We start from the raw sequence: 18,076 nt of genomic DNA, 5'->3' as shown, positions 1-18,076 counted from the left end.
GAAAGAACCTAAAAACATGACATCACTCCAAGAGATTCAATAACTGGAGAACGACATTTGCCACATAAGGTAGTAGGTTCTTGGTGATTATAACACGATGACACTATGAGTTGCAGGCCAGTGTCCCGAGGGAACTCCTCCCTGTGTGAAAGCGTCCAACATGATTTCTGTGCCCTCATGCCTTTCCTCATTTATAATGAAAAAATGTCAACATTGCACAATCATGAGAAGACAATTGTGTTATAATTATCAAACCTGAGGGATGTTATTTCAGTATACTGCACTAATTTGCGTAGTCTGCAGAATATATGAACAGATCTGTGTAACTTTAAAAATTCATTGATGTAAAAGTAGCTTCTGATTGTATTAAAATGAAAAATTAAATATTAAGGCTTAGAATTTCAAATAAATAAGTCATTATTTAACAATCTGTCAGTTGCGTGCCCTAGAGGTGAGAAATATAGGGTAGTCAGTCTACAAACAAATCCATATAAGCGGCACTGAAAGGAAATGAGAAAGGAGAGAACTGAGAGATGAATGCAAATTATTCACAAACTCATCCAAACCTCAGAGAAGGACAGTAGTATATGCCAGTTCTCCCACAAAGATCCATTCTACTGGTCCAGTGGCTTTGCAGAACCAAGCTGTTTTACTTCCTGTGCCTTGGAAAAATCAAACCCATCATAAGCTGTGTTAAAATGTTCCATCGATAGTCATTTTGGTTTATAAAAACCTAAGGTTACAAATGGTTTCATTTCTTACCCCTACTTCGATCTATAAAACATTTGTTTGTATTCACAAAGACCAAATCTGGATTTTGCATACCTCCTGACAGCTGAGTGGTACGAGACCAGAGCTACCATATGGCCTTCTTCACAGGTATAGCTTGGCTCAGGCTGCATTAACTTCTCAACCTCCATTACCCCTTGTTTGCTGGTTTCATTTGTTATAATCTTGGTAATCATTGCCCTGTTTGAACTTTGCAAAAGATGTCAAATTGTTCAATGAGTGTAAATTCATTTATATTTTTCCATTGATCTTCTGTTGTATTTTTCCATTCTTTCCCATTGAAGGCTAAATTAGTACATAAACATTGCTTATCATATCTATTTATATTTTGCTTGTGAGCATTTGTTAAGTGTGCAGTGCTTAAGAGCTAGGAAAGAATGAGCACAGGTAGACAGTTTTAGAGAGAGAAATCGCCTTGTTCTGTTAACTAATATTATCTACTAACTACTGTTATTAACTATTGAAGTAATTGCATACATTTGGTGATATTTTAAAATAAATGGGTGCCTGTTTGTGGGCTTAGGATCCCATACAAATTTTAACAATTGAAATGATAATATTAATAGTAATAGGAATGGAAATTACATCTTCGATTTATGAGAATTCAACTTACTAAGGGTTTTTCAGGAATGCATTACCTTTATAAGGTTGGGGAAGACTGTAATTCCAATCATTATAGCAGCACTAATACTTCCTTCTTAACCACTGTAACTAACTTATCCTCCTTCTGAGTTTGGTCCTCAGGCAGCTTTCCCAGGTAACAGGGAGCATCAGCCTAGTGGGACCACACACAAAATCAGAGTGCTGGAGTCAGCATGTTCCATGACCCCCTTGCCCAGTGCGCATGGGGTACAACCATCAGAGTTGAAATAACATGTGACACCATGAGCAATGAGGTACAGAGCTGATTCCAGGCTTCATGGGAAACCACTGCAAGCCTATGTATGGTTTCCTCAACGTGTTGCTTCGATGACAGTCATGGAAGAATTGGCACAGAGGTTTTCTGCTGTTCATTCAAGGTTAGTGAGAGGTGCTTAAGTGTTCACTACCGCTTCTGAGCTCTATCTCCAGCGTTAGAGGTTCACGATGTTGAAAAAGCAAAACACCAAAACCCATTTCAAATCCAAATGAAAAGCCTTTTCTTGGGTTTGAGAAATATATTTCAAAATGCACTCCCATTACCCCCCAACACACACAAAGTAATAAAGTAAAGCAGTTTTTTCTGCTATTGAGTCATGTTACAGACCACAGTGGTATATTGGACTTCTAAAAGCATTTTGACACTTAAAAGCTACAGTGCTTTCTGGGCTGTAAATATAAAGGAGAGAAATGTTTAAAAAATGACAGTGACAAAGACATAAACATATACATATAAAATACTGCCCTGAGACATAGTATGGATTTCCGATGGGATCACATAAGAGCTGTTGCTTTACACATGCTTTTAAGCATGTATCCCAACTTATTAACTAAAATAAAGTCAACTGATCATTAAACATTTAATGCCAATAATTATATTTTCTTAATGCAGACTCCATTCCATCTCCTGCCATCTCTCTGGAGCCATGCTCAAGGTTCCAGGCAAGATGCAACATTATTCCTTTTACGAAACAAAGTGTCCATTTGTTGCATGAAATAAATAATCAAGCAGCAAGTCTATTATGCAATGCGATTATGTATAAATATTGTAATTCTACCTTATTCTGTAGAAGCTTTATTATGTGTAATATGGAGCTGGTGTTTAAACATTGGACTGCCTCAGTTCTTATTAAGTTGCATCAAAATAGAGACAATAATAAAGTAAAGGAATTATAAATAGAACTTCTGGATTCAATGCTAATGAAGCACATTATGACTCAAACATATGTCAGTTGCAGTAACATGATTTCTTAGTATTTTTTTTTTCAAGATATGAACACTATTCCTTCAATGGTCATTGAAAGCATTATGAAAAAACAAAACAAGGCTATTAGGGGTGTATTTCATTAAGTATGTTGGTCCTGGATTCTTGTAGCTTTCAACCACTTCACCTTTGGAAGGTTTGTAAATCACTTACACACTTACAAATCTGTGATCATGTGAAAAAAGTGTTAAAATCACTTCATTGGCCAGCAATCACAGAAGGAAGGATAAGTTGTTTCAGTCAATACTATAGTGACGATAAAGAAAGCCAAATAATGCTATCAAGACAAGGAAGAGGAACAAGAAATCTTTCTTCCTCAGCTTTTGTTTTTTTTTTTTTCTTTTTTTGTGAGAAATGCTAGATTCCCACAAAGACATTTCCTCTGAGGTACTGTACCAGAGCACACCCTGACAGAAAGCAGGTCTTTGCTATCTCTCTGCAGGAAATGTAGCACAGGACAAGCAGCATACCATGTCCACTGTCCATCCACATCTCTCAGCAGTGATGCTGACCAGCACAGGGAATTTTCCGCAACCCAGCTGTACTCTGCTCTGATGATGGCAATTCTATGAGTGTGAGAAACATCTCCCAGTGGCTGCTTTCCAAGCATTGATTCACACAGCTGCCCCTTCTTTCTTAGCCCTTTAAGTTTGTCTGTTTGTCCTCTGCTTCATGTCCGACCACAACATGGAATTAACCAGTTACCAGCGCTCAAATGACGCCACGATTTGATGTTTATCCAGGGGACCTGCTGAAAGTGCACGTACTATCACAATGAGACAGAAGAAGTGTGATATGGGAGAGGTGGAAGTGACAGTGCTCCAAACAAGTTGATAAACCTTCAGCAAGGACCCACAAATCATGGAGCAGCCCTTGCAAGGCTACTAGGTCAAAAGGGGTCACCAAAAGAGCAAATCAGAATGCAGGAGTACTTCTGAATGAAATGATTATCCTTACTGTTTTTCTCCCCATTTTTTCCATAATCAGAACAGAAAAAACATAACTGTTTCCTTTCCACAATTGTTTTTACTTCTTTTTCCCCCAAAGTATCCTATTTTAACAGTAAAATGCTTGAAGTATGCAATACAATTTGAATGAATGAATGAATGAATCAATCAAAAAAATTTTTTTGGATTCTCGGAGATTCAGCTCTGTTGTGACCATGTGAATGAATAGTTTTCTCAGTAGGAAACTCCATTCTGAGAGGTCTTTTGATGAATTAAAGACGATTGGAGTTTCAATCTCAGATTGCTGAGGGCCATCTAACCTTCCCACATCATTAAAACTTTAATGGACGAGATCCCTTTCATTCTAAGGTGATCCAGCAGGATTGTATGACTGTCTCACAAAGGGATTCTCCATAATTTAACATTCAATTTGTGGTTCACTGTGAAAATGTTTGAGTCTTTGGAGCACCACTGGTGTTCACTTATTTATTTTGTGTGCATCTTTTGGGTTTTGTCTGGAAATGCTTCACCAGCGCAGAGCGAATGAGATACTCCGTATGCTTCAGACAGAATTGTTGTGACTTCAGATTGATTCTTCTCTTTGATTTTAAACACTGAAATTCACTGGTCAAAGGAACATTCTTCCAAAGAGTAGGAATTTTGCCGGTCACTGTTATATACTGTAAGGGGTGCGGTGGCGCAGTGGGTTGGACCGGGTCCTGCTCTCCGGTGGGTCTGGGGTTCAAGTCCCACTTGGGGTGCCTTGCGGCAGACTGGCGTCCTGTCCTGGGAGCGTCCCCTCCTCTTCTAGCCTTACGCCCTGAGTTGCCGGGTTAGGCTCTGGTTCCCTGTGACCCCGTATGGGACAAGCGGTTCAGAAATGTGTGTGTTATATACTGTACATAGCAAGGTCCATGGTTGCAGAGTTTTATGATTCTGTTGTTTATGATCCCACAAAATAAAGAACGGCCTGTCAACACAAGACAGAATTACTACACATGGAAATGTATAATGTACAGAGCCCACGTTGTGTCACTGTATACAGAATCCATTCTGAATAAAGATGCAGAGAGCTCATGCTAATACTTTCTAATACCGGTAAGTCTATAGCCAGTCAGACATTGCATGGGCCAAAATGCAGAGTAAGAACTCCAGTTCCACTGTACTGTTGTCCTGTGGATTACTGCGACAGCAAACCACAGTATTTACAGCCAATCTCAGCACGAATGTACAACCAAAGAGGTTTACAGTGCTGAGCAAAGTTGAGTAAACTGTGCTGAGTGAATTGACTAGAATAACACATATCAAAATTAAAATGTCGATGTTAAACCCTGACTAGATAGTAACCTACCTTTTCAACAAAGTGATCTTGTTTGGATGTGAACGGGAATCCTCATTCCAAGATTTTTTTCTTCAACCATCGCTAAAATAACTAAAAGAAAGAGTTTGACTGATCTGATTGGCAGTCACTGTAATCTCTGTTGTTTTTCAAGATACATGACACCCCCTCCTCTAACCAGCAAACCCCTCTGTTTCTTCTCACTGAACATTTTAGAGTCAAAACAAGGATCAGTTTTTAAAGGAAACAGGAGACAATTACAAGGATGCACCCATAAAGTCTGATATAACCCACAAGATTTGAAACACGTCATTCTGTAACTCAGAACTTTGAATAGCAGGGTTCTGCACTATGACTGGTTTTGAATGATATAACTGGTCTGGAGAGTTCAGTACTAACTGCAAAACTGGTTTATAACAAATGGTAAGAGAAATTTAGTAAAAATGATATTTATTTTCAGACTTTGAGGTCAGCAACTTTGAAAAGTCCAGTTTTTTGCGTACTATTTCAGTTTGATTCAGCAATATTTTTCCGAGATTAAATTTAAAAAGAAAAGCAGAAGTTAAGACAAGTTGTACATAATACACGGAAAATCAGTACAGAAAATACAGTATTTGTCATTGGCACACTCTGACTCAGTTAAGAATTTGATCTGTTTCTGCACTTGGCTCCTCTATCCTCAAGACTTCTCTTATTTCTGATGTTTTCTCTACTGCTTTCAACAGGCATGCATCACACACTTCCAAAAAGCTACCCGTTACCATTCTACTGTACAAAATTATCCCTGAGTCTCCCCTTTCCTTTCGCTCTCACAAACCCATGAGCGTGCTACGTTTAAACAACTGTCCAACTTTGTTTCTGGGAATAATCTCTTGGAGCCCAGCCAGTCTGGCTTCAGACATTCCTTGAAGACCACACTTCTCTCAAGTTTGGATACGTTCCACTTTAACACAGCAGTATTGCTCTCTACAGTGCTGATCTTGCTTGACCTTTCTCCTTTCACTGTCTTTTGTTTCTTCTGACTCACAGGTCACTTTGCTAGTTGTGAAGCGAGCGTTATCAGAACAATATTGGGTTTACCCCTGACAAGAACCTGCCTTTTGAAGAATACAATCCATCAGTGTCCACATCATGTTGCTTTTTGCAATATCCAGCAGATCTTAGTCTTTAGGACCAACTACTCAAACGAGTAACACACTGTAACATGCAAGGTCAGCTGAGAGGAAAACAGCACTACATAGTGGTCTAACACCAGTCCATTATGATGTTAGTGTCATTTTATGGTGTCGGCTAGGCTCATGCCCCTTCACCTGCAATTAGAAAATGGCAAATTTAGCATATTGCAAATGCATACACTAACATATTTTCATCTATCAAAGGCGTGAGTAAATATCAAACATTTTTAGAAATTTGATTGCTATTAATTTAACATGAGTAGCCCAGCGGTGCAGCAGATAATGCTGCTGACTCATAGTGCCTCAGCTGTGCATTTGTACGCAGGTTCAAATCCAGCTCAGGGTGTGCAAGATTTATATGCTTTTATCTTTCTTATCAACATTTATATGTTATATATTCCCAATCTGTGACATACTAAAGAAGGCAATAGTAAACCACTTCTAACCTCTCTTATCTTGAGAACCACACTAGTGGCTCAAATTTGACTGCACAACCGCTACCTTGACTGCCGTATGTTGCAGAATAATACATTTATCTTCGTAATTATGCCATTGATCCTTTGCTGATGCACAATAACAGTTATTACAGTTACAGTACTCCAGTATATAGTCAACTGTCTTATTTCTTTGTCTTATGTCTTTCTTCGGTGCTCTGTGTCACTGTGTGAGAAGAGCGCTCCATAAAAATAAACTGAACAGAATCGAATTAGCACTTCTTTATTTTATATGTGAATCAAAAATTAGTTTATTATTCTAGCCAGACCAATAGTCAACCATTTAAATTCAGAGTGTGTAGCCCCTGCAACACTGTATTCTTCAGAAATGTACTATACTTGATTTGCATTAGTAATGATTAATGTAGGGTATTAAAATATTTAATTATGAATAATCCCTAAATAAGAGAATCATCTAAAACTTTGCTTAGTAGTATTAAATGGTGTGATATTATCTATGCATCTTTTTTAAACTTTTCTTAATCTCTTTATATCACTTGTGTAAAACCACTTTAAGTCTGAATTTAAAGGAAGAGGCAGAAGAGAGGGCATTTTGTTGTTCAAGCAAAGACAGCCTTGGAAGAAAAAAGTCCTGCTTCTCATAATTTCATTTTACCACAGAGGTCACAGATAGAGCGTACCATTTCCAATGTCCACCACTCACTAAAAACCAGGCGAAAAACATTTATTAGGTGAGGATGATCTTGTCAACAAAAACAGCCAAGCTGAGCCCATTAGTCTCGGGACAAGCAGGGGACCTTGAGGTTTTCATCACAAACATGACAATAAAACATCATTACACAGCAGCACTTGGCAGGACAGCAGAGGGAGGGGAGGGAGACAGGCAAGGAGGTGCATAGCTGAAAAGGTTGAACTGAGAAAAGAGGAAAGAATCACATGCCAATTCATAAATTGCACATTCAGACTCATCTGGGTTGTATTTGGCCCTAGCCATCACAAGACAACGAGTGTCTGTGTGGCAATGAATACCAGAAGCCTCAACAGTTTTACTGTCATCAGTGTAGACACTTCATCCACACTGAGGAATGAAAGGTTTCAATCCATCTGGAAACCTACACAAGGTATGCAGCAGCATTACCAAGAGATGAAAGTGCCCAGGTTATTGTTCTTAAACCTGCGGAGCAATCGCAGGCAGTTGACTGCACAATCTCAGTGTTTTCACTCCCAGGCTGTACAGCAGAAAGGGAAATGATGAAATACAGGAGTGATAACATGCTAAATCTCACATTACTTTCAAATTCCCAAAACAATACTCTCTTCTGAAGTGTTCTAACTAGACATGCTTGTAAAGGAATACAGCAGTGTAGTACACTTTACTTTTCTGCAAAGAACTGTTTAGTCCGTGTTTGCTTTTTCCAGGTATTAAAAACTTTTCTTTGTGACAATGCCTGGAGTGCAAATTTTAAAATAAATGTGCTATAGTCAACAATAGATCAATGTGCCTTAAACAAGAAAACACGATAGACAAAACAATTTCTCCACAAAAAATACTGCATTATGAGCGCCTCCACACCAGTTCAGCGAAGTGCTTCGCAGCAAGATTTGGAGTTACCCGAAATTGGAATATAGATAAAGAAAAACCAGCCGCTCATATACCGCATCCATTCTGCAGCCAAGTTCTGTAGCTGGGGAGTGCTTTCCCTCCACTGGGTCTGGCCTTCTAGAATAATCCTCCAAAACTCCTCACAAAGCCTCTGAAAACAAATTATGCACACAAACATCGAGCCGAGTTGTTTGTGCAGACACCACTTTCCAGTTCCAGCCGCTGTCAACAAGGACCAGATGGGTCCTGCACTGGTAGGATTAGCACGGAAAAGTATAGGCGCAAGTTCACGGACAACACCTCCTCTTGTTTACCTGGGATTACACACTTTGCCCTTGTTTATTTGTTTCATTAGGCTCTCGTTTTATATGATTAAAAAGTCTTTCCAAGCATTACATTATGAAGGTCAACTTCTCCAGAATAACAAACACGTTTCAAATGTGTAATAAAGAATTAACGGCATCAGGTACTTACTGCACAAACATTTAAATATGTCTGAATTAGATATGAGTTGTTAATAGAATACTGGAGAAAACTGCTCATAAACATTATCGATGTATTAACTTTATTTAGGGATTAATAAAAGGCTGTGAAGCCCACACACATTGACTGAAACTGCTTTGCCCATGTGAGGTCATGAAGAGCCAGAGCCTAACCCAGCAGCACAGGGCAAAGGGCTGGTGGGGAAGGGGATACACCAAGGACAGGATGCCAGCCCACCACAAGGCACCCCAAGCAGGACTTGAACCCCAGACCCAGCAGAGAACACACACACACACACACACACACACACACACACACACTTTCTGAACCGCTTGTCCCATACGGGGTTGCGGGGAGCCGGAGCCTAACCTGGCAACTCAGGGCGTAAGGCTGGAGGGGAAGGGGACACACCCAGGATGGGACGCCAGTCCGTCGCAAGGCACCCCATGCAGGACTCGAACCCCACACCTACCGGAGAGCAGGACCCAGTACAACCCACTGTGCCACTGCGCCCCCCTCAGCAGAGAACAGGACCCTGTTAAACCCACTGCACTACCATGCCCCCCAGCTTACCAGCCATCTGTTCAAATTCCGTTTTACCAGTTACTAGAATGTAAAAACACTGAGGGTTAGGACTGCTAAAATAAAGTCTGTCAACACTGAGTAACATGGATTTGAACGCAAATTCAGACAACTGTGGTGGATAAACGAAGGTAACAAAGCGACAGGGTAGTGTGACCTGCTGAATGAGATGGGACTATTGGGGTCGATTCTACTCACAGTGGATGTGCTTGCATTGTTTCTGCTTATCATCAGCTTGTTTGTCATTTTAAAACTTTTTATTCCAGTCTTTACGCAAGGGAACATGGACCCTCGCGTGTTAAAATGTTCTGTGGAATAAGTGTGAAATGGGTTCAACTTCATCGGTCCCCAATCCAATTTTCCCTCCTGTGCTCAAGAGTTACATAAAGATGCCTATATTGTGAGGATCTTGTGTCGCATACAATCTCACTTCTAACTTATAACACATTAGGTATGTTTTATTGAAACTGTACTCACATAATAAAAGATGGCATTTTTATTCCCTCCGTTTCCTACCGAGATGGCATGGAGATAATTCTTCCCACGTTGTGGCCAATTTATTCACATGCTTATAAAAGTTTGTCTTAGATTTAATTGGGCACCCGTGTGACCAGAGTCGCAATAATCCAGGCATTAAGTGAGTTTTCATTAGAATATTTATTACTTTCTTTCAATTTCACATAATTTAACACTGAGCTAAATCCTCTCTAGTATTACATCTCCCAGAATGAAACCTCTGCATGGTAATATTTCTGGATCACTGCTGTAGATTCATTGGAATATATCAATCCACATTAATGAGACTGTTCATCTCTGGATTTTGCAGATTTCTTTTTCTCTCTCTGGCCTTGTCTTTTGGGTTTTTTATTACTTCAGAAAACCTTTTTGTGTTCTTTGCATTGTAAAAAAACAAACCTTTATAAAAAAATATTGTGAGCCTAGAAATGCATTGCATAATTAAGCTGCATTTGGCAATACAATACAAAAAAATTAAATATGCAATTGATACTGTAGGTTGTGCAAAGCAAACAAGAGCATGTAAAATCCGACTGACCTTCTTGCAACTACCATCTTATCTTCATGTGTTCTTCTTCAATAAAAAAGTATATTTAAGAAATTAAAGAAAAAAGAACTGCACTCCTGCTATAGTACCCTTGAACAAGGTCCTTACCTTCAATTGATCCAATGTTTATGGGATGAATCAGTCAATAAACAGAAGTTAATATGATTTTGTACAGATTATGCATTTTCATTTTATCTCATTTTGAAATTGTTTTAATTCAAATGAAGTGTGGAGTTAATAAAAATTTTTAAATGTTAGGGTTAGGATTAAAGTTAGTGTAACCCTAACCCTAATGCTAAGAAGTATTTTATTTACTTTAGCTAAATCCAAGATTTTCAAACAGCCTAACCCAAAATATGAACATCTGTATCATGAAGCTTTTACTATGTAGATAATAAAAAAGATTAAAGTCACCAGAAGTTGTTGAGATTACATACGATTTTCTTTTCTGCAGTTTTAAACTAGTTTACATTTAATGTAGTTTGGAGTTAATAAAAATAATTAAAGTGCTACACTGAATCTGGACCAATATGTACACAGCCCTCTGCTTCCGAGACAGATACTGGACCACTGTGGGAGGGCATGAAAAAGTGGTTATTGATTCATTCATAGAAAGAAGTGCTAGATAATATTTTATTGATTATAGATTTGTCTGAGGTTTTTACAGAAGCAAAAACCATGAATAAATTCCATTTTGTGTTTCCTGTGTTCAAATCGACCGCCTTAGTTTTTGTAAAGAAAAACTATTTGGTGTGCTTTTCCCCCCAGTATTTCAATACATTTATATTCTATAGTATAAAAATTTTGTCATGTTCATCACCTTTGACCTGAAACTTGATTGGCTGAACACCAGCAACTCATCTCTGCATCCCAAATGACACACCAGCCACCTAATACTTGTCAACACAGGTGTGGTACAGAGGCTCAGGCAGCTACATTTCTAGAAAGTCAGTGAACTGGTTCTCACTGCAAAGCATGTGCTTTTAACCACTCTCCTTCCTGTGGAACTGGACTTTATCTGGTCTCACAGCTCTCTGGCGCCACTCAAAGTGTGAACCTGCAATCACAGATAGTGTCCAAAGCTTATTATGACTTTTGTCTCACCAAAAGGAAAGGAAACATTTGTCCCACTGTGGACTTTGCACTGGTAAGGCCAAAATCCTGTTACTTGCAATCAGCCAGTTTCATACGTACAGTGTTGCACAAAGCACTTAATACTGTAATCCTATATATATATATTTTTAGTCACAGGGAATTTTTGTCACCAACAACAGATGCAAAATATATGCAGCAAGCAGGAGTGTATTTTATTTATTTTCTTAGATATATTCCAGAAAACACATTTGAAGGATTCCACTTATCATTTAAAACATTTGTAAACTTTTCATTCTATGTGTGATTTAATAATCAATTACTTTGACCTTCCTGAATCACTGGCAGCAGCACATTTCAGATACTATCTCACTGTAATTGTACTTGAGCTAGAAGATGAGAACACACAGTTTCTACAAAAAAGTTTTCCTCTGTTTTCACTCTCATTTTGTCAGTTGACCTCAAGATCTGTTAAAACTGTATGACTTTCTGGTCAAAACTGAACAGACCAGTAAGTCAGTTAATTATTACATATCAACACCACTGGTCTCAAAGCCAAAAAACAATTGGTTGCGTTTTGGACTGTCCGCCCCTTGTACATGCAACAATTTTAAGTTTTATTTGTCACAATAAAAATTGGTACACTTTTTTTTTAAGTGTAGACAACCTGTGGCCTTGCTTATCTGTGCCAAAGTAAGTGTCAGTTAAGATTGTGATCGTAACATCATCAACATTTTCAAGGGGTTATGCTGTGTTTAAGCAACTTTTTCCCCATCTTTTTCCCCATTTGATCCCACACAAATTAGTTAGGGATCCATGTGAGTTCAGACTCTGGTTGATCGCCCAGGGGTTCAAAATATCAGACAACCACAGTCCTGTTTTGAACAACAGATCCATGCAACACAGCAAATACAGAGTTATGACATGCCAGATGCACTTTAATAGCTTACTGTAATAAACCTTCAGCTTTACTTACACTCTGATGGAATAGGAATATATACTTAACTAAACCTATGAAACTTAAATAAAGGTTGCATTAAAATATATTTAAGAAATTATATATAAATATATAATATAGTGTAACTTAGGTTATATGTAGAATTTAGATTTGATCACAAAAAATCCTTTTGTTTCACCATAAATCGCATGACCTACAGACTACACAACAAGCACTCACAAACAGCAGCATCTCGCTTTAAGTAAAAGGAGATTAATTTCCACCAGAAAGCCTGGTTTACGCGCGCACGAGGGAAAGTCGAGTTTGGGAGGCGCATCTGACTTACAGACGCGCGCGCCTGCATTGACAGCGCTGCGCTCGTGCTCGGGCTCGAGCCCGCGCTGTCCCGCAGTTCCAGGGTGCCGTGACGTCACACGGGCACCTCGCGCCGAAGAACGGGGGAGCCACAAATAACGGCACAAAAAGCTGCGAGCATTTGTGAAACCCTTTGCCTTATAGTAGCCTACTTTTTGGGACATGTGAAGAGAAAGAGTTGCACTGCGCCGGTTGCAGTTTCATCCGCAGCTTCGTCCAGGTCAGGTGGAGCTTAAAATTATAGAGCACCCGAGCCGAGCAGAGCAGAGCCGAGCTGCTGAGCAGAACTCCTTCCTTGAGGAGTGTTCGGGACTCCCTGTCGGATGCTCTCATGTGTTGCTGAGCCACAGGCCGTGCGCGGGATGTGTGCGAGAAGGCACGTCATCTGACACAGCAGGGTTACACACCGCGGGAGGCACCACACCATGTCTTTCCCACACTTCGGACACCCGCCGTACAGCGCACCTTCCCAGGTAAGAGCGAGTCACCGCCAGAGCCCTGGCTGAACAAGCCAGCCAGCTGGCAGGTCAGCGGAACATCTTCTCGTTCTCCTTAGTTTTCTTTCCTCTGCCTGCCACCTGCTTCTTTCGATACTTCAGTTTTGTGAAGTGCGACATCATTCCGGCATCATATTGCTTCAGGTGACATCATTCATTCATTTATCCTCATCATAATAAATAAACCGTGCACGCTTTCGCCTACTACGGTAATGTGTTTCAATAATGCAGCAGGCGAAATACCCTGATTTACTGTGTAAGTACCCTAACTTCACCAACACGCCCCGAGACGAGTTCGCTTGTGTGTGTGTCACTGGAGAAATGCTTCACACGCTTCACTTAACGCAGATACGACGTGATAATAGTTTGACACTCTGTCAACTAACTGTTCATGAAAGCATGTCCGAGATAATCAGTAACTCTGAAACAGCACCACGCCGTGTGTCAGCAAAATCAGTATCACACTAAAACTAGTACATTCAAAAAAGTGTTTCACTGTACACATGATCATGAGGTGTATTATATTTATTATGAGTACCGTGCAACGGTTATGATGTCATTTTTAGTAGTATTATTGTGGCGCTTCGCTGTTCTACTTTGTTTTACCTTTACGAAGTGTCCTCCTTCTGAAATATTTAGCCTGCAGTCAGTGAGTGTGACGAGTGTAGATTTGCCGGACCGCAGCAATCACACGTGTCTATCTGAAATTCTCTTTGTGCAGTTTTTCGTGTCGGCAAACCCCAGTACGACTTGCTGCGATTCGATTTCCAGGTCGGCGCGTGATGGCTCCGCTGCTCTCGAGGCTGCGGGCGCGCGCTACTGCCCGTCTCGCGGGAGCCACTGCGCGGCGAGCGCGCGGGTCGGCCTGAGCGCGCCGCTCGCCATGTACCGCGCGCCGTGCGCGAGCGCGGCGGCCGGGAGCCACGGCTACGCCAACTGCTTCCCGTACGGCTCGGACCCGTCCGCCTTCTACCCGTCTCTGGTGAGTACCGGCGCGGCTCACGTCTGCAGTCACATCAAGTTCATCGTCCCACATTGTTGATCTGGACATCGGCTGCGTTCGAGCAACAATTATTATAAGCCGAGGTGAAGAACACTCCATATAGTAAGGGTGGCAAAAAAAATCGTTAATTAATTATTTTTAATTAATCCTCCTCGATTGTTAACAAAAAGTTTTTTTATAAGCCCAGACTTTACTGAATATAGGAAACTGCATAACGGCTACATCATGATGATCATGATGATCGACACAAATATTCTAGGTGTGAACATAGTAACAAAAAAAAGCCTTATGAATGAGCGCTTAAGAAAGCAATGCCTGCTCAGCTTAGATACAATGAAATATTTGGACTGAATAAATACATAAATTATAAATCATGCCATTCACTGAATCTGGAGGGAAGCAACTCTTTTTTTAAAGACTCCAATACAAATGCAATGTATCTTTAGAGTGGAGAGCCACAGCGGGACCGCAGCTCTTGCAGAGTGTTGCTGTGTGCAGCTGCAGGCGAGCGGCAGGGATCTTGTGCAAAAATGTTGGAAGTTCTGTCTTCCATCAGAGCCCCGCATCATTCCTGACTGGCTGTGCTTTCGCTTCAGAACACGCAGTACGACATAAAGGATGGCGCTGGCAGCTTTCATGCTGGAATTACCCAGGCTACTGCCTTCTACCCCTACGAGTCCACACTGGGACAGTACCAGTACGACAGGTACCCACCTGCACCTCTCCTCCACACAGATTTACTGCACAGTAATCATAGTAGGAGTACAGAACAAGGAATACTGAACACAGATGAGCTTCAACAACTAACCACCACCTGCATTATCAGCATGAGCCACAATATGATGGATCTTTCACAACCTTCACAAGCTCCAACACTAGAAAGGCAAAAGTCTTTGGTAGCCTGATCAGTGAAGTTATAGCGTGAGATGCATAACAATGTATTAACGTAAGATAATGAACCGTCAACTCTGATTCCAGGTACGGGACTGTTGACTTCAATGGGTCGGCCAGGAGAAAGAACGCCACCAGAGAGACGACGAGCACCCTAAAGACATGGCTGTACGAGCACAGGAAGAACCCGTACCCGACCAAGGGAGAGAAGATCATGCTGGCCATCATCACTAAAATGACTCTCACTCAGGTGTCCACCTGGTTCGCCAACGCCAGGAGACGCCTGAAGAAGGAGAACAAGATGACCTGGTCAGCCAAGAATAAACCTGGAGAAGTGAAGACGGAAGACGCAGAAAAAGGTGGTTGTGACGTTGCTGACGAAGGTATATCCCTCCCTAGTGCCATGTTTTTTTTTTTTTTTTTTACTTTATCATAGTTTATGATCTACAAGTGTTAAACCCCACCTTTGTAAATTATGAGAAATGAAAAGGAATTGTTTGTTGCATTTCATCTCTTGTTTTCACCTTTCATTTAACAGAAATTCCACTTCTCTTTTTTTTACGATAGCTTCTAAGAGCTGTAAACAGAAGGAGCTTCCACTACGTGATGCAGACTACATGGAAGATGAGGTGTGTGACAAACTGGGTAGTGACTGTGAGAAAGCCCCGGAAGAAGAACAGAACCGCCAGGAAGATGTTTCCAGGGAGCGCCCTAAGAAGGACATTAATGGCACGTTGGCCCTTCCCAGATACTTCGGTACCTTTCCGTACAATGACAAAATCGCCGGCACATCTGCGCAAGAGTTCGTGGACCCGACGGAGGGCAAAGTGCCAACCTCAGCCCCACCCGGCTCTGTGGAGGTGTTGCCCTGCGAGGTCGCGGAAAAGCCTCGGATCTGGTCCCTGGCCCACACTGCTGCCGCTGGTCTCTTGGAGACCCCCCTCCAGAGCAGTGAGCTAAAGACTGACCGTACCAGCAATAGCAGCCAGCTACAAACACTGAGGTTTCCTGCAACCAGAAGTGGTCCGTGTGCTGAAGTGAGAGGACATCATGACGTGACACAGCAGGCTGACATGGAGAACTCCTTCCGGAAGAGCCTGTTGTCACACAGAAAATGCTACGCCAATTACTTCAGTCAAAGTCCTCTTCAGCTGCAGTGCTCCTCCTACTCCATTCTTTCTGACGCGTGTCAGTATTCATCTGCTGCAGGTAGACCAAAAAAAAAAAACTTGTGTTCTTATATGTGTATGGGTGGGACGTTTATTGGTAGAAGTATATTTATGCCTCTCTTTTTACCTTTTCTCCTTTCTCAAGGACAACTGAAATTTATATTTTATTACGCAAGAGGAATGTGTCCACATTTGGTCAGAATTTAATGCGCAAGTGTACGAATTCTTCTATGGTATGCATTCGAGAGATTAACGCACGAATGTAACAGAAAATTGTTTTTAGCGTTCCCGTGTGTTGGACGGACTGAGGCAGTGTTATCAGAGCTGCACGACCCGCGCCTTATGCCTCAAGAGAAGGAAATGGCCTTCAGACCTCTGATGAAGAGGTGAGGAAGGTGAGCACAAGTATTTTCTTAACACACTGGCTTTCCCGATGCAGCGTGCAGACTCGTGAGATTACGCTGGATGCGTTTCACTAATTTTCTCTCTGAAACCGATGTACCCGTTTGCCTGCAAACAGTCATATAGAGTTAACGGAACTCAGAATGCACTCATTGACTCGTGCTATCCAATCCTGACTAATTTTGTTATTGGTAAACCGAGATTAAATACCACTGTCGCCATTCTGTACTCTATTGTTGGCAAGCTTGTTACACCACTAAGCCACCATGTGCACAAATGTAAATGCGTTATATGTAGTTAGTGGCCGACTAACTGCGTATAGCCATGTAAGCAACCAAGACATCTTCAAAATAAAAGTGTAATAGACACCAAAACACAACAGTTTGAATATTAATGTAGAGTTATTATCATGTATCTGTCGCCTGGCAATAGTGTATAATTTAAATTTCCACAATGAATATGTGAAATGTAAAAAGAGTTGCGTTGTAAGAAGCATTGCTTCAGTGTAATGGCATACACAATTTGAAGTCTCCTGAAATACTCACAAATGTGTGTATCTTCGGTGTTTTACTAGGGTGGCGGAGGTGGGCCATTAGACTACAGTTGGGCGCCGGACACACGGAGGAAGCGAAACGTCAGGAGCCTGGGTGTAAATAACGCTGTGCTTTGGTCAGAATAAGGGAAAAGTTCTCTTTGAGCTGTGCATGTAGCCATACGTGTTGCACTGACAGTTCTTCTGATCACATAGCACTGTATGCAAAACCTCAGTATGCTACCTTGTGCACAGCTCGATTCCCCTCTTATGCACAGGGAAGTCTTGACTTTATTTATTGTTTACTTTCTATTCATTTAGCATCTGTTAATTGTTTAATAAACCACCGCTGCTGTCGAAAGCAGTAGCGGACATGGCATCTTGTTTTAGAGCAGAGGTTGAGAAAACATTTCATAAAGGGGGGAAATAAATGTCAAATAATTAAGTTCACAGCCCCACCCTTTCCTGTCTGAAGAAACACACAGCCACACACACGCACGCACCCGCACACACACACAACCGAGAAGATTACATTCTATTGTAATAATCTTTCCTGCAGTGTTTGTATGTATAAATGCATTTTTTTTGCAATCTTTGTGACTCTGAGCTCTGATTTCTAGGTCCAAAAATAAAACAAGAAATCGATTTCAATTGGGAAATTTTGGTACATGATCAGTTTCTGATTGGGGTTGACTTCAGCATTGCTAGTTGGTGCAGCGGCGGTCACGATCAGCACACCTGTCACGCGTTACCAACATGGAGACTAAGACGAAGTTCGGGGAACATGAACTTAATCTCGGACTGACGTTTATTGCAGCAAGAGAATAAACAAATACCAG

At 41.0% G+C, this 18,076-nt stretch overlaps 1 protein-coding gene across 1 annotated transcript in view; it reads left to right on the top strand.

Annotated features, from left to right (window-relative positions):
- LOC108926241 (iroquois-class homeodomain protein IRX-6-like) overlaps positions 1-17,753 on the top strand; it is a 40,149-nt gene extending 22,396 nt beyond the window's left edge. The window contains exons 2-8 of the mRNA XM_029253549.1: positions 12,954-13,216; positions 14,012-14,222; positions 14,840-14,949; positions 15,222-15,517; positions 15,702-16,343; positions 16,587-16,689; positions 17,280-17,753. Of these exons, the coding sequence (XP_029109382.1) occupies positions 12,954-13,216; positions 14,012-14,222; positions 14,840-14,949; positions 15,222-15,517; positions 15,702-16,343; positions 16,587-16,689; positions 17,280-17,301 (1,647 nt within the window). The 3' untranslated portion in view covers positions 17,302-17,753. The remainder of the gene's footprint in view (positions 1-12,953; positions 13,217-14,011; positions 14,223-14,839; positions 14,950-15,221; positions 15,518-15,701; positions 16,344-16,586; positions 16,690-17,279) is intronic.
- The last annotated feature ends 323 nt before the right edge of the window (positions 17,754-18,076 follow it).

Source organism: Scleropages formosus, chromosome 7 (genome assembly GCF_900964775.1).
Source record: "Scleropages formosus chromosome 7, fSclFor1.1, whole genome shotgun sequence".
In the NCBI taxonomy this organism is placed as follows: domain Eukaryota; kingdom Metazoa; phylum Chordata; class Actinopteri; order Osteoglossiformes; family Osteoglossidae; genus Scleropages; species Scleropages formosus.
This window is presented reverse-complemented; position numbering and strand designations above follow the sequence as displayed.